The sequence below is a fragment of the Mus caroli genome, unplaced genomic scaffold (genome assembly GCF_978045245.1).
Source record: "Mus caroli unplaced genomic scaffold, Mus_caroli_1 scaffold_4, whole genome shotgun sequence".
Lineage (NCBI taxonomy): Eukaryota > Metazoa > Chordata > Mammalia > Rodentia > Muridae > Mus > Mus caroli.
Genome location: NW_028227259.1, coordinates 111,004,626 through 111,030,093, shown reverse-complemented (window position 1 = coordinate 111,030,093; position 25,468 = coordinate 111,004,626). Strand labels below are relative to the sequence as shown.

Here is a 25,468-nt window from a genome sequence, read left to right as displayed (position 1 = left end):
AGGGAGATTTAGAAGACCCTCTGGGAAATCTATTGATTACCTCAAGAGTTAACCAGCATTTCTGACGTCTCTTTTCATGACTCCAATTTGGACAATCAAGGCATGTTCTTTAGTGTAGAATCTGCGCTCGCAGAGTCCAAGGAACCCGAATCCGGGCCTTCTTTTTGGGTGTCTTGTCTGGGTAACTGAATTTCTATACCTGATGCTTTTGCCACCTGGCCTGTTTAACATCATAAAACCTGTCTGTGCCAGTTCTCCAAGGTAGGCCTGATATATGTTGCTGGTTCTTTCAACACTAGGAAAAGGGAACGGGTTTAGAGATGGGCCTATTCCACCTTAAAGGGCCTAGGCATTCCTGGTACTTGGGTCTTGCAGAGTTTGGTCGCCACCATATTTGGAGCGTGCCTACTTTGGGGCGGGAACCTCCTCCGGAGTGGTTAGGTCACCGCTGGGGGAGGTGACCTTGTTTGGTTTTGGCACGGGAGAGCAGCGGTGCAGCGTTGCTGCCGCCCCCCGTGGGTCTGATTGGCACGGGAGCTCCGGCGGCCCGAGCGCACGGGCGCGCCTCGCTGGCTTCTCCCGGCGGCCGGCGGCCAGGCAGAGGCGGGAAAGCCGCGCGCCTGCGCCGTGGGAACCGAGGCCGGAGGCGAGAAGCGGGGAGCGGAGGGGGCCGTTGGAGCCGAGTAGCGTACAGAGCGGCGTGTGACGCGGGGACGCCGCGCGCTCCCAACGTCGCCCCGGTTTGACGCACACGGCACCAAACTGTGAGTTTCGGGGGTCTTATTCGGTCGGATTAGCCCCGGCCCCGGCCGCGTTTCGGACGTCCGGGCTGAAGCGGTGGCGGGACTGAGGGTGGCGGAAGAAGTTGTGGGGGGACCCGGCCCGCGGCGCTCGGGCCCGGGGAGCTACGCCCTAGGCTGGCTCCCAACCCTCGGAAAGGACGCGTTTTGCCGCACAGGCTAAGATGGCGGCTGCTGCCGAGGAGGCGGAGTTGCTGCTGCACAAGAAGCCCGGGCCGCGGGGTCCGGGAGGCGGCGGCCGCGGGGGGCCGCGGAACCTTAGGTGAGCGGCGGCGGCCGCCGCGGGGCGGGACTCAGAGGCGGGCGCGCGGGGCGGGGGGTGCCTTTCCGCCGCGGCGGCGGCGGCGGATCCGGTGGCGGACACAAAGGGGCCGAGCCGGGCTCCGGACTCGGGGGGTTTTGTTTAGTCACATGTAGCGGAGCAGCCAGTGAGCGGTAGGGGGAAGGGGGCCGAGACCCGGAGGTCCGGGGAGCCCTGCGGTCGCCATTGTAACGCCCCGAGTAACGGGGGCGGTCCGAGAACAGTCAGGCGGCGCCCCGTGCGCGGCTAGACTACTCCGTCCCGGCCTGGAGCCCCGGCCCTGGCGGTAACTGTCCACACCCCTCCCCTGACTTTGGGACCAGAGCGCATAGCCTTCCCCTTCTTCCCACTGGTCTGCAACATCTTGTGCCGCTAAGTGCCTGAGAAGTAACTCCAAGAGGTAAAAAAAAAAAAAAAAAAAGAAAAAGAAAAAAAAAATCACTCGAAGTGTTTGGGTGGCCAAGGGGCTTGGTGGGTATCTAGCTAAAGCTTTTTGCCTCTCCAGGTCTGATTCCCTGGCCTTTGTGTCCCTGGGAGCTTAATCTCTGCCAGAGGAAAGCAGGTGTGTGCTCCATCCACTCTTCCCGAGAACATGAAGATGAGTTGTCCCAGACCCTTCCCCGTGATTGGAAACTTAGGTGGTTTCTTGTTGCGAGACTTCCACAGACGACTCTCGTGTTGGGATCCATCCATGGTTTAGCGACATTAGTGGAAAAGTTCTCTTCAACTGTTTAAATAATACTGACTTAAATGTAGTTGTTATAAAACTTTCGTATTAGTTTTCAAATTTTATGTGATAAAACTCAACGAGGGGATGCCCACGGCTTGTGGCCCTGAAATGATGATGGTCCTGTTGTGTGCACAAGTTAATTTCCACAGAAGTACCCAAACACCATCACGTGTCGTGGCCAGTCCTGACTGATGCCAAGTTTACTGCATCTGGGAGATGTGTTGGATTTGCCTTAATCGTGTTGTAGTTTAGTTAATTTTGGCCCCACGAAGGAAAGTGTTTCAGAACCTAAACAACTAAAGTTCCCCAGATCAAGAAAACCTGCTTCAGGGCCATGTGTAAGTATCTAGGGAACTAGGTGTCAGCTCTACAGCTGTACCTTATTTCCAGTAGGTTTGGTAAGAAAGAAATGGAGATTCTATACTGACGTTATAACTCAGTGTAGACCTTTAAATTGGTGAAATCTGAGTGCTTGATTGGTACTAATGCAGTTTGTATGTTGCTGTTGAAAATATGGCTGTAAAAAGTTTTAAGTACTTTATACTGTGTTTGCATCATGCATTGTATTTCAAGTAATACTGAAGTGTGAATTCCAAAAGAGCTGGTGCCTTGTATGTGCCATTAATCACATGAAGGAATATTAAAACACCTTTAGATCTTTGAACTTTTTTTTTTTCCCTGAGACAGGGTTTCTCTGTATAGCCCTGGCTGACCTGGAACTCACTTTGTAGATCAGGCCCAGGAACTCAAGAGTTCCGCCTGTCTCTGCCTCCTAAGTGCTGGGATCAAAGGCGTGTGCCACCACGGCCCGGCTAGATCTTTAAACTTTTTAACATTACTTAAAATTTTAGTTTTCCTCGTTTTTTAGCTTTCTTTCAAATACAGCGAAGTTTTGTATTAGGAGGCAGGAGATATGCTAACAATCAGATGTGTCCCCTGGATCATACAGTATTAGAAAGGAAGATGGCCAAGAGCTACTGTTCTTACTCATTGCCTTAGCCCTGTAGTGAGTGAGTTAATGCTGGGGTGGAAGATGGTCTCTAACTCCTACCCTAGTTCTAGTTTTGTTAGCACCTGGTAGTGGTTTTAAAAACAAGGGGCATTAGTGAGCATACCGGTTAATTAAAGTGTCATGTAATTTTTAGCAGTGCTGCTTATGTAGATTTTGAGGACTTTCCAACACTGACATGACCCAGAAATGTAAAAGTTAAAAACAAAGAACATGCTTGATAACTAATCTTGGAAAGTTGGAGATAATTGCTGTTACTGCTACGAAAGGCCAAGGAATGTTGAAGGCCATGCTAGTATCTCTCACTTGGTAATGTCATTTTGTTGGATAAACACACAGGCCTCTCACACTACTATTTAAGTGACTTTTTTTTTTTTTTTTTTTTTTTTAGATTTATTTATTTATTATGTGTAAGTACACTGTAGCTGTCTTCAGACACACCAGAAGAGGGCATCAGATCTCATTAAGGATGGTTGTGAGCCACCATGTGGTTGCTGGGATTTGAACTCAGGACCTTCAGAAGAGCAGTCAGTGCTCTTAACCTCTGAGCCATCTCTCCAGCCCTTAAGTGACTTTTTTTTTTTTTTTTTTTTTTTTGGTTTTTCGAGACAGGGTTTCTCTGTATAGCCCTGGCTGTCCTGGAACTCACTTTGTAGACCAGGCTGGCCTCGAACTCAGAAATCCGCCTGCCTCTGCCTCCCGAGTGCTGGGATTAAAGGCGTGCGCCACCACGCCCGGCGTTAAGTGACTTTTTAAGACCAGCTACTGCTAGTGTAAGTCTTAGGAAATGCAACAAGTGGTGAGATCACGCATGGTGGAGTTCACAGTGCTGCTTGGTGTGAGGCTCGTGTGGGTCATTTACAGTGCTTTTTAATTTACTCTAAGAGGGCTGAAAGGCTAGTTCACAATTTTCAACCCTGTGTGTATTTGATTACACTTAGTCTTTCACGTATTAGGGTTACTTTGAGTTATTTTGTAATTATAGAGTGAGTGTCACCTGCATGCCTTAATTGCCTTCCAGGGTTTTGAGTTTGTTCAGGTTCTAGGAGAGCTTGGGTAGCAGAAGAAAAGCTTGAGAGACACAAATGGTGGAAGGTCTGTTATACCAAAGGCACTGTTATTGTGTAGGATTAAGAGTCTGGACTCTTCTCACAGTGTGACTGGGAGGAAAAGGGTTACTTGCTAAGTGTACCAGCCACACAGTAGAGACTTGGTGTGTAGAAGTTGGCTTGTCGAGTTGTCCAGTCTGAGTTTATAGAGCATTCTGAGTGTTTTACAGCCCTGTTAGAAATATAAAAAAAAAAAGATTTAAAATTAACAATGGGGTTAATGGTGGATTTTGTAATTTGGATATTTATGAGGTCATTGTTTTTCTGCATTTATCTGGTATAGATGTATTTTGTATGTGTAAACATCGGACAGTTTATGTATGAGTTGTAGTCCTAACGGTGCTGTTTGTGACTAGAGGGAGATAGCTGCTTTTAGTACTGCCATTTATGTCATTGAATTTTGGAGAATTTGAAAATGACTGATTCTAGCGATAGCTCACCCTGCTGGTTGGCTGGAGTATCTCTCTTCTCTTACACAAACAAGTACCTCATTAGATATGGAGGGTGGAATACCACATTTAGTTGAGTGTTTCATCAGGGCATGGAGTCTGTGTGAAAGGATCTTTTCTGGTGTTTGAAGGTCTCAGTTTCTCTGCTCCTTGGTTTTTCTCAGCCCTCCGTAGTTGACCTGTGGGGTTTCGTGTTTGAACTTAACTTGGAACTCTTAGGTGATGATGGGGTTTGTATGCATCTGTGTTTTTAAATTGTAGATCTCTTGAGATTTGAGACTTGCCAGGCTTGGAAGCCCACACTAGTAGTTCTCTCACTGGTGTAGCTAAGGCAGGATTGTGAATTTGAGGCCTACCTGGGTTATAAAGTTCCATGGCCCCTACAGTCCCATCTTCTTGGTCTCCCCCCCCCACCCCCAGTTGGTCAATATTAACAAGAAGTCCTGTGATATAACGGTTGCTCTCTTAGAAGAAACGATGAGATTTCAAGAGGAAAAAGAGTGACTTTCTTGAGGTTGGGGAAGGAGGCTAGATTAGGCTAGATTGTCTTGAGAAATTGCCTCTGCTAATCTTTGACAGACTTTTCTATCTGTAGGGAATTGTTGAGGATTCTTGGGTCTGTAGTTTCATAAGTAAAAGTGTAGATAAGTGATTCATTCTATGGCACTTGGTTCTATTAACATAGAGTGTGTAGAGTTGAGGTCCGACAGACTTTATGGAGTGTGCCTTTCTTAGCATGCACACCACTCTCTTCCTGTGCAGCGTTAGAGAAACCCAGGGTGGGCGAGTCTTGGGACTAAAGCACCTTTTACCAGACGTGCTTACCTGTATTCTATCAGGTATTGAACTTAAAAGTTTTTGTTTTGTTTTGTCTCTCCACGTAGCTCTGGCTGTCCTGTACCTCTGTATGTACCAGGCTTGCCTAGAACTCAGAGATCCTCTTGCCTCTGCGTGGGGTTAAAGGTGTGTAACACGGGTGCTGGGACCCAATACTGTACCACTCCTTGCTCAGTTATTTCAGTCTTTGACTCTCTTCCTCCATGGTGTTTACTTGCGGACACACATACACATGCTTTCTGTTTTTTAGTATCAGACCACCATTACTGGAGAGGGAGATGGTTCCCAATTTATTTGCACATGGTTTATGAAGGTTTAGAGGAAAATCTTGCTGGAGTTGGAACTGATTGCATTTGCTAATATTGATAGATTTAAAGTGTGTAAGCATGCGCGTACAGAATCAGCTGAGGCAGGGAGAGAGAAAAGTTTAGCAATGTGAACCTTCAGGTGAAACTGGCAATGTTCACACTCACACTGCAAGCACTGAGTAGATCTAACATCACCATCAATTGTAGAAGTCAAGTAAAGTTAGCTTTCCTAATCAACAGTAGTTAACTGTCATTGTTCATTCCCAGAGGAACTCAGTTCTTACTGTGGTAGTGTTAGAATTGCTGGCTTTTGTAAATGTCCTGTTTTTAGGCTATATTTACAAAAATGAGAATGTTAAAAGCATCTTAGAGCAGGCATAAAAGTGTACCTCCTCTGATGATAGAGTAAAACCTGTAACCAGGTTAAAATTCATGATACTCCACTTACTGAAAGTGGATGAGCAGAGACTCGGGAGTGACTACTTTTTAGAGTCAATGCCTCTGTTTACACCATTCTGAACTTCATTACTCCCCTTTAACATTTTGATCATGTGGCTGTGACCATTAGAGGAAAGAGGGTAAGTTGGTTATGTGTGTTTCAGTGTAACACACAAACACGTGCACGAGCACACACAAACACCCTAGGGAGGTGGCTCATTTGGTCCCTGCTGTGCAAGCGTGGGGACCCTGAATGACATTCTCAGTACCCATGTAAAAGCCAGCTAAGGTATGTGCCTGTGAGTCACCCCAGTAATAGGCCATTGAAGACATATTCCCAGAAACTGGATCTTGAGTTTCAGGGTCAGGAGAGACCCTGTCTCAAAAAAGTAAAGATGGAGAGCTATTGAAGACCAGATGCTAACCTCTCGCCTCCATAAACATGTATACACTCACCACCTAGAAACACACACACAAAAACAGGTGAGGCAAGAAATGAGATCTTTCCAGAGTGGGATTTTTAATTTCTCTGAATAGAGCATTTCTTTGCCCATTTTCCTCTTTTTTTTTTTTTCTGTCCCCCCCACCCCTATTTAATATGATGCTATCTTTTCCCCCTTTTAATATTCTTTTTCCCCATCACAGACACAAATTCTTAAGCTAAACAATCTTGTACAAGCTAGTAAATTTTTTATTTTATACAAGGAGGTATGTGAAGATGAAATATGTTTTATTTATAAGTTGTTTTTGGCAATTTAAAGAATAAGGGAAAGTCTCGAATAATCTTTTTTCCAGACAGGGTCTCATGTCGTCCATGCTGGAGCCCACTTCATCATATAGCTGAGGGCGACCTTGACCTTCCTGCTGCCTCCCATGTGCTGGGAACAAGTCTTCCATCACTCCTGGCCTGAAATGTTGCCTTTGATCCTAGCACCATCATCTAGTAATGACATTCATCTATTATGTGTTTCTATGATGCTAATGAGGTATATATCTCCACTTTACATATAAGGAAATAACTCAGAGTTAAAGCATTCTAGTTAACAGATCACCAGGTTTGAATTTGATCCCAGAGATGGGACGCTTTTATCTTCTCAGCTTGTGTGTGTCTGTCCATCCCTTTACCCTCTTGTATAGTGCTTATCTCCTGGTTCTAAAACTGCAGTATAAGAAGCATTTTCTGCCTATTCTTATTTTAAGTAGTATCGTGATGCCCATTATGGTTAATTATGACCATTGTGGTTAATTATGACCATTGTCTCAATAGCTGGATATTGGTGTGATGATATTGGCCAAAATTGAAGCTACTTTTTCTTTGCTGAGTGACTTAAGATGTACAAAATTCATTATAACAGAATCTCAGTGGACTAGGATTGCTACAAGTTTAATCATGCTTTCATGCTCTGTGGAGGACATTTAATTCAACATTAGATACAGGTAAAGTGTGCATGGCAAACTGAATGTAGCCATCTGAAATTAGTTCCTCTTGTATCTTCTTTTTTTGTTTGTTTTTTTTTGGTTTTTCGAGACAGGGTTTCTCTGTGTAGCCCTGGCTGTCCTGGAACTCACTTTGTAGACCAGGCTGGCCTCGAACTCAGAAATGCGCCTGCCTCTGCCTCCCGAGTGCTGGGATTAAAGGCGTGCACCACCATGCCTGGCTCTCTTGTATCTTTTTTTTTTTTTAATATTTATTTATTTATTATATGTAAGTACACTGTAGCTGTCTTCAGACACACCAGAAGAGGGAGTCAGATCTTGTTAGGGATGGTTGTGAGCCACCATGTGGTTGCTGGGATTTGAACTCAGGATCTTCAGAAGAGCAGTCAGTGCTCTTAACCACTGAGCCATCTCTCCAGCCCTCTTGTATCTTTATACTCTAAAATGCCATAATCTTTGTTAAAAATCATTAAGATAATATTAAAAATAGGCAAGTATAGGCCTGTGCCTCTAATTCCAGAGCTTAGTAAGTCAAGGCTAAGTGTTTGGTTATGTAGTAAGCTCTAGGCTATCCTGGGTTACACAGTGAATGAACCTTTATCTCAAAAACAACAAAGTAGCAAATAGCTGTAATTTTAAAAATCAGAGGTACATTAGATTATTTTATTTTTAAGGAATTGTTTTACAAACAATAGCTATATCTACTTTTACCCTCTCTTTTGGAGGAAAAATTTTACATATTCAAAGATAATCTGTGGGGTATCACAAATGTGGGTTAGTATTTTATTCCTGGATGTTGTACATTTTAGATGCTCTTACTGTTATAAATGTGTGAGCTATTATATACTTTAAGTTTAGTTTAGCTATTCTACAATATATATATATATTTCATATATATATGTATGTGTGTATAAACCCCCCTTCCCCCCCACACACAGAGGCAATTTCTGTCAATTTGAAAAAGAAAAGGCATGACAATGTGCACCCATAATTCTAGGGCTGGGGTGGTGTAGACAGGTTAATTCTCGGGGCTTGCGAGCAGCCAGTCTAGTCAAGTCTGTAAGCTCCTGGTTAGTGAGAGACCTTGTTTTCAAAGAGTAAAGGGTAGAGCAGTTGAGGGGACACTCCAGCTTCTGGTCTCCACGCGACTCTCAGTACAGGTCAGTACTGCACAATAGAGGTTATAAGAGTTTAAATTGTAGTCACACTGAAATAAGAAATTGGCCAAAATGTAAATATATTTCAGTCCAGTATATCCAAAATGCTGTTCCAATATATAACTGAAATATTTACATTCGCTATCCATATCAAATCTTTAAAATCACATGTTACTACAGACATAAAGCACATATTTCTATTTAGACACATACTGTTACTGAATTGGACTGTGTGGGTATAGAAAGTCGTTTCTAGGGTCTGGAGAAAGTGTCAAGTTGAAATTTAATTAAATGGCGGTTGAGAAAAAGGAATGCCTGAGAAGAATGTCACTTAAAAATATGGATGAAATTTAAAGTGTTGTACCCAACTGATAGATTGGAATTCTGGGTTAGGATATGTAAGGTATAGAGACACAGGCTAATAATTATATAGTGGCATGTGCATAATCTATTAGTTACTTTATGAATATTAGGCTGGTATTTAGGAGAATTAATACCAGAGCAGAATAAGTAAAATGCTGAAAAAATACCAAAGGCTTGTGGGGATAATGTTGTGTGATGGCAACTGATCAAGAAGATTGAAAAATAAGGAATAGATTTTAGTGATTTACAGTGATTTGTTTTTAAATGCTTTATTTAGGCAAAGCTTAATCCAAGTCTATTAAATACCAAAGAATATACACAGGTAGCTTTTTCCCTAAAATCTAGATCATGAGAATGGGACATTTTTTGCAGGGGCTGGGGCGGTGATTTAATGGCTAAGAGCACTTGCCATTCTTCCAGAAAATCTGGGTTCAGTTCCCAGTACCCATATCAGGAGATTCACAACTACCTAACCTGAGGCTCCAGAGTACTCTCTGGGTACATGTGTGTATACACACATACACATACACACACAATCTTTAAAAATTTTTTTTTCTAATTCTAGCACTTTTATAGAGGCAGGCAGATCTCTGTGGGTTCAAGGCTAGCCTATACTCTGTATTTCAAAACTTAATAACATTTCTGCACTAAAAAAGGTGTTGTGTATTGCCTTGTCGTAATTCCCTGTCAGACAGAGCCAGTGTTCTGACCTTTTATCACCTAGGTTGGCTTTGTTTCTGAACTTATTGATGGCATACCTAGCTTTCTTACGAAGGGTGGGAAGAGTTAATGAATGAGTCTTATGTCCTTGCTTGCCATTGTATGACTTTAGATGGACGTCAGATGACACTTGGTAAGATGGCTTTTTACCCCCATTGTGGTTTATGTTGGAGAGGAGCGTCTCAGCTTTTTTACTGGCAGTAATCCTTTAGTGGTTAGTGTTATGAGCTGGAAGTTTATTTAGAATTTAGAGATTCGAATTTCCCCTACAGATAACAGCTGTCTTTTCATTATAGTATTATTTATGCATGTAGACAAGAAGTATGTGGATTGTCCCTTTAATTGATGCCTCTTGGACCCTTTTTAATAGTCACTTCTAGATGAACTGTGAGGTTTTTGAGGGAGCTTAATAAGGTATTTGACGATTTCTTACTGTAATTGTGGAGGTAGTAACAAATTGTACTTGTTTTACAATTTAAATATCTACCTCTTAAATAAAAGGATTATGGCATTTGTTATCCTATGAATAACTGGAGCCTAACTTTATAGGCTGTTGCATATGAGTATAAATAGTTAAAACCTATAAAGGAGGCTTTACCAACTAGACATTGTGATGGGACCGCTGGCCAGGATGATGTTGGCCTGTTACCCTAGCACTTGGGATTGGGAATTGAAGGTCAACTTCTGGCTGCAAGGTTAATGAGGCCATCTTGAGCCACGCTAGCCTGTCTCAACCCTCCTCCCCACCCCTCATCTCCACAGAAAGAAGGAAGAAATGGAGAAATGTAATTGTTTATCATGATTTTTGCATACACTGTTTGAATTTTCTCTTCAGTTGGAAGCAGTAATTACATGACTGTTACTCATTAATGCTAAGCAGTAGAAGTCTTATAATGGTATAATATTAAGCTGGTGCTTTGGAGAAAATTTCTTTTTCCCTGAAATCTAGAAGACTTAGAATTGTAAAGGTATATGATAAAGAAAATATGCATCTTTATATTTTATTATACTTAGTTTTGAAGAATGGATGTTTTGTATATTCTGTAGAAATTGCCATAAAATATTTTATTATTAATATTTAGATTATGAATGTGTTTGAGCTAATGAATAAAAATTTGTATTCCATGTGAAAATTTTTGTTTTTGTTTTTGTTTTTTTTTGTCTTTTGCTTTGAATAAATGTATTTAATATGTTGCTGCTCTTGAGAATTTGCATAGTTGTCTTGAAGAGAAGGCTAACTGTATCTGCTGTATGTTCTTAGGGTAGGCAACTAGGGCTAATGTACAGTTGGGTAGACCAGACATTAAAGTACATGCTTTGACTTCAAAATGTTAAGATTTTTATAAAGGTGGGGGTCTTTTTGTACTGGATTTAGGAATTCACAAAATAATTCGGATGCCATTGAAGCTTTTGTGTAGAAAACCTGAAGAGAAGTGTTTTATGTCACTGTGTTGTGTGATAACCATTTGTGAGTTTGGTTTTGAGAAAGTTGATTTTGTTTTCAGAAACATTGTTTGTATTATGGCATGCTCCACTTTTCATAGCCTTATTTTTTTTTAACTGTTTGAAACTTTTTATTGCAAAAAATAGTTTTTACTGCAGTATGTGTTTTGTTGCATTTTTTAGTTGAAGGTCAGTATGTCACACTTTAAATTGTACCTGAGCCTGAGCAGCCTACCTTGACAAACAAGCAGGAGATGCAACAAAAATCAAAGTCAGAGCCAGGGAGATTAAATGCAGAACAAATCTGTAAACATTACAGAGTTAAAAATTACAATATCAGGGGGGCTGGAGAGATGGCTCAGTGGTTAAGAGCACGACTGCTCTTCCGAAGGTCCTGAGTTCAAATCCCAGCAACCAAATGGTGGCTCAAAACCATCTGTAATGATGCCATCTTCTGGTGCATCTGAAGACAGCTACAGTGTACTTAGATATAATAATAATAATTCTTTAAAAAATTACAATATCAGTAAAAGTGATATGGTTTACAGGGGAAATCTGCCTACCACATGTATTTGAACCTGGAGTGATAGAATAAGTTATTTATGTTATTTATTATGTTTTAAAAGTTTTGTTTACATCAGTTGGAATTGGCAATCTGTGCTTATACTTTTAAAAAATAGAGGCAGGGCAGAAATCCGGACTAAAAAGTAATTTTCTCTATGGGAATCCAAACTCTAACAGCTTCTTCAACCAACTATTTGTTAAAGACCCGAAGTAATTACCAAACCCAGAAAACACAGCTATGCTGCAGCTGCCCTGCACTGTCTTCATCTAGGGGGTGGTTGTGTAGTTGATTCAGTGTCTGCTGAGGGTGCTCTGCAGAGCTGTGTAAATGTGTGTGGATTGTTTAGTAAAGCTGCTTTGTAAAATAATGTTGTAGTACCTACATTTTGAAGAAGTGCTATGAGATACAAGGACTTAGCAGGGAGAAATGGTAGTTCAGAGAAAGTCGGAGGTAGGAATTATAAGATGTAGTAATTTTTCTTTACTAGAATTAATTTTAAAACAAAGGTAACACAAATAAACTTGATACATTGTAGCCTGAACTGGAGGGATCTGAAATTTTCCTTGGAGAATTGAAGTAAAAGGTTTCACTGATCATTGATTGACCAGAATTCTATGAAAAAAAAAAAAAGGTAGGGAGAATATGCTTGGGGAGGTGAGTGAAGCTGAAGGGCTAGGCAGAGCAGAGGAGACACTGAGAGGGAGGATGGGTGATACGCATGCTTCTGAGACCAGTTTTCCAGATGCTGCCTTAATCTCACCTGGTGTAGACGAAGTCAACTTTACATGCACAGATATGTACTTGCCTCTACTTCCCAAGTGCTGGGATTAAAGCTGTGTGTCACCACCACAAAACAAAACAATAACAACAAAGCCCAATTGATAATATGAACTGGTGAGGCTCCTAATCATGTAGTCCAGAGCTAAATTAAAACTAAGCCACTTGGTGCTGGAGAAGTGGCTTGGTGAGTAACACAAGGGTGAGGACTTGAATTTAATAAATGCTGAGTACAGATTTGTGCATTTGTAGTTTCAAGTTCCTGTGGGGGAGGAGAAGAAAAGAGGGGGGAGGGGCGTGTGTGTGTGAAGGAGAGGTGTGTGTGTGTGAAGGAGAGGTGTGTGTGTGAAGGAGAGAGGTGTGGGTGTGGGTGGAGTGGGGTGGTGGTTGAGGAGACAGGTGGGTCTGTGGACCTCCTTTCCAGGCCAGTGTCAGTCTAGCTGAAATGACAAGATTCAGGACATCTCCAGCCTCTATAGGCAGGCACACCTGTGAATAAATGACCAGACAGAACACATGCACTCACAGGAACATATACATACCAGGGTACTATTCACAAAGTGGAACAATGTTACTATTTTCTGCTATTCAACTATTTAGTTGGTGATAGAGTTTACATTTGAGCTATAAATTTTTAAAATTTATACATTTATATAGATATGGGTACTTTTCTGCATGTATATCTGCACACCAGAAGATAGCATCAGGCATTGTAAGCTGCCATGCAGATGCTGGGAATTGAACTTGGGACCTTTGGAAGAGCACTGAGCCATCTTTCTAGCCCTTAGTTATAAATTTTAGAATTCATGGTCTTTTTCCATAAAAGACTCAGTGACTTGAGTTTTTGTTAAGTTTGGTGTAAGAACACTTGAGACTAGCCTGGTCTACATAGTGAGCTCCAAGACAGGGCTACACAGACCTTGCTCCAAAAACAAAACCCACATTAATACCCAAGAAAGTTGTACTGTAATGATTGAATTTTGAATGAAATATTTGAGTTCAATGGAATGTGATGCTGAATTTTAATTAAAAAAGCACGTTAGTCATAGTGTAAGAGATAGTTGATATAAGAGCTGATAGAAAACCAGGCAATAGTTAAAGTTAATGATCTGGACCATCATTATTAAATAGGTACCTATTTTGAAAACTTAGAGCACTTGGAGACACTTAGCCCTGCACTAGAGGTGGGAAGAAATCAGGTCTCACGCTTGGTCAGGTGCTCTGCCTCTGAGCTATGCCTGTGCTCAGCATTAGGCGGAGATACTTACACATTTACTTCCATGACTGGTACGTGTTTTTATAGTTCAGATCATTTATCTTTACTAGAATTTTTAAAAGCTTAATTGAATGTGTATGTGTAGAATATTATTCTTGGAATAGAATTAGGAGAAACATGAAAGTTACAGCCATAACAACATTTAAATATTTTGCTTTTTAAAGAGTTCAAAAATATTGGAGTAAATGGAGTCTTAACAGCTTTAAGTTGGTAACATGGTAGTTTTGAAATAAACTTACATTTTAGCCATAATAGTATTAGCTTACAGAAGCTTTTAGAAACATGGGAAAATAGTTAAATTTGACTGTCTGAATTACCTGTTGTCCCCCAAATTAACTAAAGGAAAGACATTTCCCTTGCTGTCAAGTGGAAACTAGAGGTTTCATCTGTATTTTCAACCTGGGAGTTCTGTAGATTGGATGGGTGAGGAGAGGCAGCAGACAACCTCTCTGAATGTGTGTGGGCACAGGAGGCAAAGCTTTCCTCAGGTCTCACTCCTGCCTTTGTGGCTCCTGAGCTGTGGGAGTAGCAGACCACTGGCATTCTCGCTGTGGCCTTGGGTCCTTGTCAGTGGAGTAGTAATGAAAAATGGGTACCCACAGGAGCAGTCGGCACCCTGTGAAGGGCACCAGGACATGACGTGACTGTCAGAAACTGTGGAAGCACTTAGCCTAGGAGTGGTGGAGGACCTAGAGGCAATCTCAGAAGTCATGTGTGATCTGGTGAATACCTTAGGCTTGCTCTGCTGTTATAAAGGTGGCACTCTAGGTAGACACCATTTGCTAGGGGAATTGCTTTTCTGGCTGCCTCCTGGTTATCTTGTTTTCTAAGCCTGATTCACCAATTTTCTTTTCAAATGTAATTACCTGAGACTCAATCAGAATTGATTTCTACTCCTTATCCATTAAAAATTTGCTGGATTTTGTTTTGTTTTTTTCTTTCGTTTCCTTTCCCTTTTCCTTCCCCTCCCCCTCTTCCTTTCCCCTCCCCACCTCTCTGTTTAAGGCAGGATCTCACTCTGTAAACTAAGCTGGCCTGGCTGCAAACTCAGTGATCCACCTGCCTCGAGCTGGAATTAAAGGCTTGTGCCACTCTGCCTGGCCTTGCTGTGTTTTTAACAAGTGATAACTAATGATGAAAAGAAAAAATGGAAAAACCATACTAAAACACAAAAGCAAATGGATGATACCTCTGTGCTAAACCGATTGAGTGAAAGAAGAATTTAATTGTTTAATTATTCAGTCCATTAAACACAGTACTAGGCTTAAATTTGTGATTAAAAAATAGCTTTGAGACATAAACAATATTTCTCAAGTTGATAACCACCCTAAGGTTGGATTTTAATTTGCCTTTCGAATTTTATAAGTCAAGTAAACCATAACTAAAGACTGGGCCAATTTGAATATAAATGTATTTTCTCAAATTCCTGTGATTCCTTCTGTTTTATTAAAAGATGTTTTGGAAAGTTTTATACTAGGGGTTGGAGAAATGACTTGTGGACTTTGAGCACTTGTTGTTCCTTCATAGAAATCTTTTAAAGAAGGTTGTATATTGGCCTCAAAGAGGGTTTTAATTTTATAGAAGAGACATTCTATGAACTGTTATTTTACTGTAGTGTAGTAAAACTCAGTGTTAAGTGATAATAATCAAAGTAACCACTGTGCTTTGCTCGGACATGAAAACAATAGCATCCTTTATGTGAACATGGTCGGTCAAAGAGCCATTTAGCATCAGCATTCCACCAGACTTATAATACGGGATTGAGAGAGTGATCGCTAAAGCACACCCTGGCAGCAAGTGGTGACTACCCTTGTAGAGAGACCTGCTAATGCTCAGTGGAAGGGGCCTGGAGTTGGTTGTGAGTTGGTGGGTGCAGGGACTAGTAAGTCTGTGAACAGGCAACACTCACGGATCTTTTCCCTTCAAATTTCTTTTCTTACTCTGAATTGGAAGATCGGTGTAGATGAGAATAACTAGGCAAAGCTCAGGGAAAGGATATCATACCTGAACTCAGAGAGGGTAGACCAGATAGCTACACGCTGCGCTAGGAATCAATACCAGCCCATTTTCTCTTTTCAGTTTTGGCTGTCAGGATCCTATCCCAGATGCAAGACTGGAAAATTCCTCCTCCTCCAGCACACTGATGTGATAAAGAAAAAACAAATCTCAGTTGATAACAGAAGACCCAGGTAAATGGTTCAGATTGGCTGCACTGTAGTGGTACCTACGCACACACAGCTTCTGAGCAGCTTTTAAAAGAAGTATTTACTCTCAGAACTGAGGATCGCCCAATATTTGAGAATAGGCCAAGAATGGTAGAGAAGAAAGTAGACATAGAAATGCTGCAAGAACACAGTAAAATGTCTAGAAATTAAGGAAGAGTCATAGAAATGTGGAGTAACAGGATGGGAATTTGAAAACACTACACACCTAAGAAAAGAGTTGGGAGTTCAAAATCTTAATAGAAGGTTGAATGATAAAGTCAAGTCTTCACAAAAAGTAAAAAGGGGTGCACAGCGGAGAAGGTAAAATTAGAACACTTTGGAGGTTTAACATGGGAAAACCAATTACAGACTAGGAGAAATGGATGGAAGAACTAAGTGGTTGAGCAAGAGTTGAGTTTTACATAACGGTGGGGTTCACTGGAGCCGGATGATGGTACACTTGTACCTGAAGCAGGATTGCAGTTTTGAGAAATGTGTGGGGTATGGAACTAGTTGAGGTTCAACTTGGGTGGTGTAGCAAGACAATGTCTCCAAAAAAAAGGAGTGAGGGTGTGGTCGAGCTGGGCTGTAGCGCAGTGATAGAGCACTTGCCTAGTGTGTGCAAGGCTTTGGATTCATTCCCCAGGAAAACACAGATGCCTTACAGAGTGTTTAGTATAGTGTTTGAAAACATGACCATGTTGAAGTTGTAGACAACAGAAATAAAGGGAAGTGCTTTTCCTTAGTCATGAAAGGATTACAAATTAGCATTGGGAAGTAGTTGGTGATGGGATAATGCTTTTAGGACTCTGCAGGAAAGTTACTCCATTCCTCCTTTTGTACTCTACTAACTTGTCAAGTGTGGGAGCAGGTATAAAGCTAAAACCTGGTTGGAATTTTTAGTTCAGATGCAGTATGCCTCAGGAGGTCACTGAAATGCACACATTAAATAAATGATGGGATAAATGCAGAGAGGAACGATCCCATTCTAGACAGGAGTGCATAGAATGTTTGCAGTGGAGGCAGAGGGGGAACCAAGGACCGAATGTGTAGCCAAGTAGCCGGTTCAGATTGGGGCGGGGGATAAACAGTTCTACGTGGTTTTGGGGAAAACAAAACCCTGGTTGAGCCCTTTCCAACCCCTGGAACCAGAACTGTTGTAGGTTTCAGAGGTGCTTTTTTTGTTTTGAATATTTAAGTGGAAAATACCAGTTGACATCAGATGCCCCTAAAGTTTTGGATTTAGGAGCTTTAGATTTCAGATTTTTGGATTAGGGGTGTTTATAGAGTGAAATTTTATGGGTTATATTTGTAAGGGGTATTAAATATATATATATATATATATTTAAATGGTTGCTTTTGGCGTGTGACTTCCTAGCAGAGTTCGGGAATATTCTAGTTTTTTGAAACTTTGAAGAGTGATGCTCATTCTTCAGATTCTGGCATAGATGTCAACCTCAGAGATGTCAGCTGAACCTCTTCCTGGTAGGTCTATTTAGAGTCCTTATATCTTGAGTCAATTTTGGCAGTCTGTGTTCTTATTTTATGTTTTGTTTTTTTGTTTTGTTTTGTTTTGTTTTTTGAGAGACAGTTTCTCTGTGTAGCCTTGGCTATGTTGGAACTCACTCTGTAGACTATGCTGGCCTCAAAACTCAAAGAGATCTACCTGCCTCTGCCTCTTGGTGCTGGGATTAAAGGCGTATGTTACCACTGCGCGGTATATGCTTGTTTTAAATAGGGAATTTTACGATTTGCATGTAGGCCATGTTAATATGAAGAAGTTTAGGTGAGGTATTACTGTAAAGTACCTTGGTGGCTGAGAAGATTGAATTAATGTGCTATTAGAATGAGTGGCTGAGCTGAGCTGGCCAGCAGTGTTTGTGGCCTTAAGTCTCATTCAGCAGCATGTCAGGAAGGTGACTGTCTCTGTGGATCCTGACTAGCCTCCTTCCCATGACTAAGGACGTTCCTTGGCTAGAGCTGCTCTACAGTGGGTGAGGCAGCGAGACAGCTTGTCAGACTCCAGCTGAGTAGAGTGTTTGAATGGTGGTGGCAGGATTCTGAAAAAGAGAAGTGGTCTATGTGCCCTGTGACCTCCTGCTGAAGTCTGTATGCCTGTGACATGCTGCACCCCCGTGACAGACTCTACTACCATTCCTTACAGGGTGGGTCAGCTCAAGAACCGTTGAGGTTGGAGAAAAGACCACCTACTACCTCCTGGTGGGTTTGGGGTGGGTTTCATTGACGGAGTCTTGATGGGTGATAACAGAATACATTAGTGATTTTATTCTATTTATATGTGTAGTGTATGGGTGCTTGGCTGGCCTGTTGGTTGGGTCACCAAGACTGAAGTTACAGGTGGGTGTGACTGTAGGTGATGGGAACAGAACCCAAGTCCTCTGGAAGAGTAGACAGCCTTTTTGTTGTTGTTGTTTTTTAAAATCTTACTTTTGAGATTATATTTAGATTTCTCCCTTGGTCAAACCTTCCAGTATACCCTCTCCAGCTCTTCTAATTCATGACTTCCTTTTTCCACTAATTGTTATTGCATACATGTTATATATTCCTAAATATATTCTATACAGTCCATACATTGTATGTTGTGTCTTCAGAGCTGACCATTGGGACTGGACAACCAGTCGGTGTGCTTTTCTCTAGGGAAGACTCTCACTCCCAGCTTTCCTCTGCTGCCTAGAGTTCTTTTTGTAGAGTTGAGGCCCCGTGGGCTTTTCTTTCTCCATCTGCTGTGGTGTGTCCATCGATATCATCCTGAGTCAGCTCATGTTCTGGCAGTCGTGTTGGTGAGGCTTGTGGGTGCAGCTTCTGACATCACTGGGAGACACAGTCTCACAGTAAACTCCCTGATCCTCTGGCCCTTAACATCTTTCTGCCTCCTCTCTGAAATGTTCTGTAGATATGTCCACTGGGGCTAGACTCCACAGCTCTACATTTTGATTGGTTGTGATTTCCTGTAGTGGTCTCTGCCTGATGCAAACAGAAGTTTACTTGATGAAGGATAAGGACCACACTTATCTGTGGATTTAAGGACAAATGTTCAGAAAGTAGTTAGTGATTATACTGATTTAATAGTGATGGGAGGTTCTCCTCCAGTAATTGAGTTCCCTAGCACTGGACAGTTAGCTAGGTTTCCAGACGTGTTTCCCTCTTGTTGAATGGTCTTAACTTCTATTAGAGAGTCGCTGGTTACTGCCAAGGTTCGCAGGCCTCTGCTGCTCCCTAGTGTGACTGTACCCTGCTGCTGTTGATGGGGTTCAGAGGCCCCTTAGCTGTGTATGCTTGTTGGTTGTCTCCCTCCTCTGGAAGCTCGAATGGTGCCTTCTAGTACCACGAGAGCCAGTCCTCAAAGGGGGGTGTTCAGGTCAGCTCCAGCTACAGGGTTTCCTAGGGTGGCCAGTCTAGTTTTAATTGATAAGCCATTTCTTCAGCTCCTGAATTCTGTTTTGATTCTGCCTATTAAAGTAGGTTAATTTTTATTGCAATTTAACAGGAATTTTATGTTGTCCATTTAATAGTACAGGTGATTTCACTATGTTTGTTTAATAGAGTATGTAATGAGACTTTGGAAGATTTTGTTTATATATTGGATTACAATCTCTCCAATTGTTGAAATGTTGGCAAATTACAGATTATGAGCGATAACTCATTTGTACTTGACCCTTCTGGTTGTCAATTGCATTATTCTTTTTGAGTTAATTTATTACCATTTTTCAAGTTTTCTATTTGAAATTGGATTTTTCTTAAATGGCATAATGTGAATATTTCAAGTATTGAGAAGTAGCTGTCAAATCATACATTTAAAATTACAACTTGAACAGATTTGGTAGCTATAGACACCCATGTAATTAGCACTATGTCATGCTAATGAACGTGTCCTTTACTTTCAGAATTCTTGTGTCCCATCAAAGTAATCCTTTGTTACTGTACTTCTCTGTGTCCAGGAATTGACTTGATTGCATTTTGGCATTTTTGGGACAGTTTGCATATTCAAAGTTTTATTAAATGTTATTATTAGATGAAATCAGAATTCTTTTGTGTGGAGTTTCTCACACAGCATAATTTTGAGATTCAGACATCCACTTCACTGACACTTAGTATGATTGATCTTAACAGTTGTATAATATCTTACTGTGGCTAGTGATAAAGATGCCATGTATCTTTTCAAATAAGTCACTCATGAATCAAGTAAAAAAATCTCAAAATCTTCTGCCTATTTTACAGTAGTTGTTTTGTTATTGAAAGTGTACCAACAGGCAATAAAGCAGGCACTTATTTGTAGCCTGTTTTAAGTCCATGGAGTGTTAGTTACAAGACCCTGAAAGTCTCCAGAATAGATGATGTTCAAAAGTTCTATGAAATGGTTTCGCATTGACATTTAACTTTAACATACCCTCCTCTATTGTTTAATCCCTGGCACCAGCTGAGTGCTCTCCAAAGTGTGTGCTGGGAAGTTGTGTGAGCCGCTTTCCTTCTCTTTCCCTCCCCTTTTATTGTGTTTTTTTAAACAGCCTGTCATTTATTTACTATTACCTTCTGTTTTTACTGAGTCAAGGTCTCCTTTTATACCGAGTGTTAACTAAATTATGGATGTTTTCTACGCTCTCTGAAGGAAACAGGCATTATTTCTGGCTTGTTTGAGTCAAGGGCAATCTTTGTTGTCTTCTTTGGGGATGATTTCCAGGTTTGACTCGTTTCTCTGTGGGTTACATCACTAGCTCACGGCTCGACACAGGTGTTCTTTCTCTAGTCGATTCTTCCGTACTTTGCCCTTAAGTTGCTGGTTGTGTGGTTGCAGCTGAGTCTCTTGTCAGAGACTACCACATTCTCTGGCTGTGTGTTCTGTGAGTTGGGGCTGTGTCTTTTTCAGGTATTATGTTGCTGCTTCCTTTATTTCCCTTGTAGGTTCACCCTGAAGACCGTTGTGCTGCACTTTTTGGGGGTGGTTGTTAGGCTGCTTCAGCAGAAGAGCATTATATGTACTCTTTCCCCTTATGTTTTTATTTGGTTAAGTAATGTAACATTAAACAAGTTTTTAAAAAATTTATTCTATGTTTGCTTGTATGCATATCTGTGTGCCATGTGCATATTTGGCGCCCAAGGAGACCACAGGAGGGTATTGAATCCTCTGGGACTGGATTTACAGGGGGTAGGTGCTGGGAATCAAATCTGAGTCCTCTGCAAGAACACTCTTCACTACTGAGCTCCAGTACTCTTCAGTACTCTCCTGAGCTCCAGGAGCATAGAGTTAAGGCACACCCACCCTAACCATTCTCAAGGGTGCAGTTGGCTAGGCTTAATCTAATCACCTATGCAGCAGATCTCTTCAGCTTTTAGTACTAAAGTCTGAAATTCGGTTCCCAGTAAGTTTTGGCTTTTTTTGTGTCCATTCTCCATTTGGATTTTGTTAACCATCTTTCTGTTACTATTCTGTTACTAGTTTTGACTAGATATTTCATAGGAATAGAACCAGATAGTATTAACACTTCTAATCATCTTATTTGAGTAAGAATAATGCCAAGTTTCATCCATATTCTTATATATGACATATACATAATTAACTCTTTGAAGACTATATAGTGTTTTATTACATATAACTATATAATCTTTATTTGTCCTTTAATGGACCGTTGAGTTGTTTTCATGATATGAACATTGTGGCTATGGCTATGTAAATACATGAAGTTCTGCTGTGAGTTTTTTTTTTTTTTTTTTTTTCTTATACACTTGCTAAGCACATGCTAGTTTATTAAATTCTTTTAGGTATTGCTATCGTTGTCCAGAATGGTCACATCTTCTTATATGGGTGACAGTGTACCATGTGTTCAAGTGTTTTTGCATCCTCACCAATGTTGCTTTCTGTTTCTGTTTTATAGTAGCTGTCCTACTGACTGTGGGGTAATGTCTCAATATGGTTTTGATCTGTAATGCTCTGTAATAAATGATGGTGAATATTTTATTGTAGGCTTATTTTTTACTTGTCTTTGGAGAATGTTTTTCAAAGCCTTTACTCGCACCCTATCTTTCCCCATCCCCACCCTCACCCCCCCACACAAATATTACTGTTTCCAATTGAGTTTGGAATCCTGTCTGCCTTTCTTGTTGAATCAAGGAACTGCAGCTATGGACAGTTTCAGGACAACGACCTGAAACTTTCCCCCTAGTTTTTCTTTTAGGCATTTCATCTTTTTATACCGTGTGTCTTGATTTTTATCCATTTTTGAGTTAATTTTTGCATATGATGTGAATTGTCTTTGTTTTGTATGTGGCTATTGGGTTTTACCAAAATCATTTTTGAAGAGATGTTTTTCCCCACTGTCTATTCTTGGTATTCTTATGAAAAACCATTTAGCCTTATGCTGGGTATCTTTCTGGGTTGTTTTGTTCCTTGGGTTTGTCTTTAAGTCATTATACTGCTCTGTTGATAATACTGATTTTTTACTATGGTTTGAAATCAGGAAGAGTCAAGTCTCCTTTAAGCCATTATACTACTCTGTTGATAATACTGATTTTTTACTATGGCTTGAAATCAGGAAGAGTCAAGTCTCCAACTGCATTGCTTTTATTCAAGATCGATTGTCTTGGCTCTTTGGACTCTTTCTATTACTACAAAACTGTCATGAGGTTTTGATAGGGATTGCATTGACTGTAGATTGCTTTAGGTGATTTTGCTAGTTTAACTTTATGTGTTTATTCATGTCTCTAATATCATTATTACAATTTTCATAGTATACTTTCTTGGTTAATTCCTAAGTATTTTTGGTGCTATTATAGATGAAGTTGCTTTTTCAGTTTTTTTGATTGGTCATTGTTGTATATATAAGTAATGGGTGTTTTTAATGTGTTGACTTTGTATTTTGCTATGTTGCTCAGTTTCTTAATTAGTAGCAACAGGATTTTATTTTGCACTCTTTAGAGTGTTTTTCATTTAGTATCATATCATTGATAGAGAAAATTTTCCCTTTCCTGAATTGGATGCACTTTAGTCCTTTCCTAATGACTACATAGGAATTTCTGGTGCTGGGCTGGATGGGGATGGGAAGAATAGGAAGTTGTGTTTTCTTCCTGATCTTAACGGAAACATGTTCAGTCTTTGACTCTTGTGTGTGTTACTTGTGGGCTTTTCACACATATAATCCTTCCAGTTTGTGGTCTGTGCACATCAGGTGTCCAGGATAGCTGTGAATGTTGCCATGTTTGTAGATCACAGCATCATGCTATGGTGTAAGAAGGTTGGATACAACTGAGTAAGCTGTTAAACACCCCTCCTCCCCCATTACTGTTGCCGACGTTGATTGTTCTTATGTTGAGCTGCCCTTGCAGCCCAGGAACATGACTCACTTGGTGATGGTGCAGACTTGTTTACTGTGCTGGTGGATTGTTTTCACAATACTTTGGTCAAGTTATTTGCATCCTCCTTTACAGATATTAGATGAGTTTTCTTCTTGTGCCTTTGTCTTCATTTAGTTTCAAGATAATGTTAACCTTATGTTAATTCTTTTTAAGTGTTTGGTAGAATTCTCTAGAGGCTTTTTTTAGTTGGAAATTTTCTAAAAAGGAGTTTTGCTTGAATGTGTATGTGTGCATCACAGAGACTAGATGAGGGTGTCAGATCCCCTGGAATTGGAGCTAGATAGTTGTGAGCCACTGTGTGTGTGCTAGGAATTGAGCCTGGGTCCTCTGCAAGAGTACCAAGTGTTTTGAATCACTGAGCCCTCTCTCTAGCCCCTTGGTTGGAAATGTTTAATTTCTGCATCTTGTTACTCATGTCTCTGTGGACTGAAGTGCTTGACAAGACCAACTTTAGGGGAGGCAGGTTTCTTATGGCACGTGATTGTAGAGCTTGCCAGTCTGGCGGCTCAGGTCTTGGCAGTGCAGTTTGTGACAGGAACCTGTAAGCTTTCAGAGGCTCACCCCAGCTGACCTACATCGGACAGTTAGGCCCTACATCATGAAGGTCCCACAGCCTTTAAAAATTGTATCACTAGCTGAGGGACCAAGTTTTCAAAGCACAAGTGTTTGGGAGGTGTTTCAGATTCAAACCATAATAGCATCTAATCCTTTCAATAGTTATGGATTATTCAGAGGTTTTACTTTTCTTGTGACTTAAGTTTTAGTGTGTGTGTATATATATGTGTGTGTGTGTGTGTGTGTATGCATATATACTGTGTCTGTGTGTGGATATGAACATTTGAGTATAGGGGCCTACAGAGTCTAGAAGAGGACATTGTATCCCCTGGAGCTGGAGTTACAGGTTGTGAGTCACACAAACTGGGTACCAGGAGCTAAACTTGGGTCTGCTGGAAAGGCAACACATTCTGTTAACTGCTATTTCTTATCCCTAGTAGTTGTGTCTTTATATATTCATTGCTGGGTGTTCTGATCTGTTGGTCACTGTTGTTCACAGCCTTTGAGTATGACCTCCCAACATCAGCTTTTTTGCAGTGTCCTCTTTCGTTTTTGTTTCTAGTAGAGTCTTCATGGTTTTTAGTTTTGCAGGCCTTTTTCATTTATCAATGTCTTAATTTTTTTCCTGTCCTTCTTTCTAATTTGTTTTAGTTTAGTTCTTTTTCTAGTTCCTTGGCATAGTTTCTAAATTCCCTAGTGATGTCTATTTAGATACAGTGATTGGTTAAGAGTGAGGTTTTAGGTCAGTGGTACAGCAAATGCCTATGAATTGTAGGACTTGAGGTAGCCTGGGCTACATTTTTATTCAGGACTTGTCTCAGAGGTACATTTCATAGATTTACTGAGAGAACAAGATGCTAACTTTTCCACTGATGTATAAATTTTCTGCTTCCCTTCTGCTATTGGCTTTAGTTTCATTGTATTAAAGTCAGATAGATGCTTTTATATCCTTAAATTCCTGACACTTGTTTGGTAGTTTATGTGTATCTGAATGTCTGATTACTTTTCTGAAGTATGTTGATTTCTAAAATATATATGTCTGTACAGCATATTTTCCCTTTTCACAGCAGATGTTATTATGGCAGTTTTGTTATCATTACTGAGCAGATCTTGTCACATACTACTAACTAAAGACCTTTCTTCCCTATTAGTTCCTTTCTGTTCAGTGTAGCACCTAACATGTGCCCCTCATTTTTCTGTAGATTTCTCATGACATTTTTAATGGCTTTAACACTTTGAGATGTATTGGTTAGCTACATTAGAAGATCTCTGTTGGAATTTGTTTTTCCATTGATTAGAATATAGTGTGTTGTGTTAGGAAGATGTATTTGACAGTTTCCAGTCCTCTCCCAAACCCTGCTGAGGTACAGTAGCCGTGCTGAGCTACAGTAGCCGTGCTGAGCTACAGTAGCCATGCTGCCCGCTGTTGCTTTCTCTTTTCCTGTGTCCCTTCCCTACTGCTTATGTAGAAATATTCCTCTTCTATTTCCAGTTAGGTACTACCTTGAAAGTGTTCCTTTCAAAACAACAGGAGAAGTTGAAGGTGCTGGTTTTGGTAAGAGTGCAGAGAAAAGAGGACACCTGTGGACTGCAGTGGAATGTAATTTAATAGAGCCTTTATG

At 40.8% G+C, this 25,468-nt stretch overlaps 1 protein-coding gene across 21 annotated transcripts in view; it reads left to right on the top strand.

The window, feature by feature from the left end:
* Positions 1–472: 472 nt before the first annotated feature.
* The window catches only part of Znf644 (zinc finger protein 644), an 80,142-nt gene continuing 55,146 nt past the window's right edge, over positions 473–25,468 (top strand). For 2 of the 21 annotated variants that reach the window (XM_085836969.1, XM_085836970.1), the window contains exons 1-4: positions 474–764; positions 1,607–2,169; positions 6,777–6,967; positions 15,799–15,908. In XM_085836969.1, coding sequence (XP_085693095.1) covers positions 6,944–6,967; positions 15,799–15,908 — 134 coding nt within the window. In that variant the 5' untranslated portion in view covers positions 474–764; positions 1,607–2,169; positions 6,777–6,943. The other 19 variants (XM_029478073.2, XM_029478066.2, XM_085836977.1 and 16 more) reach the window with 17 other exon arrangements.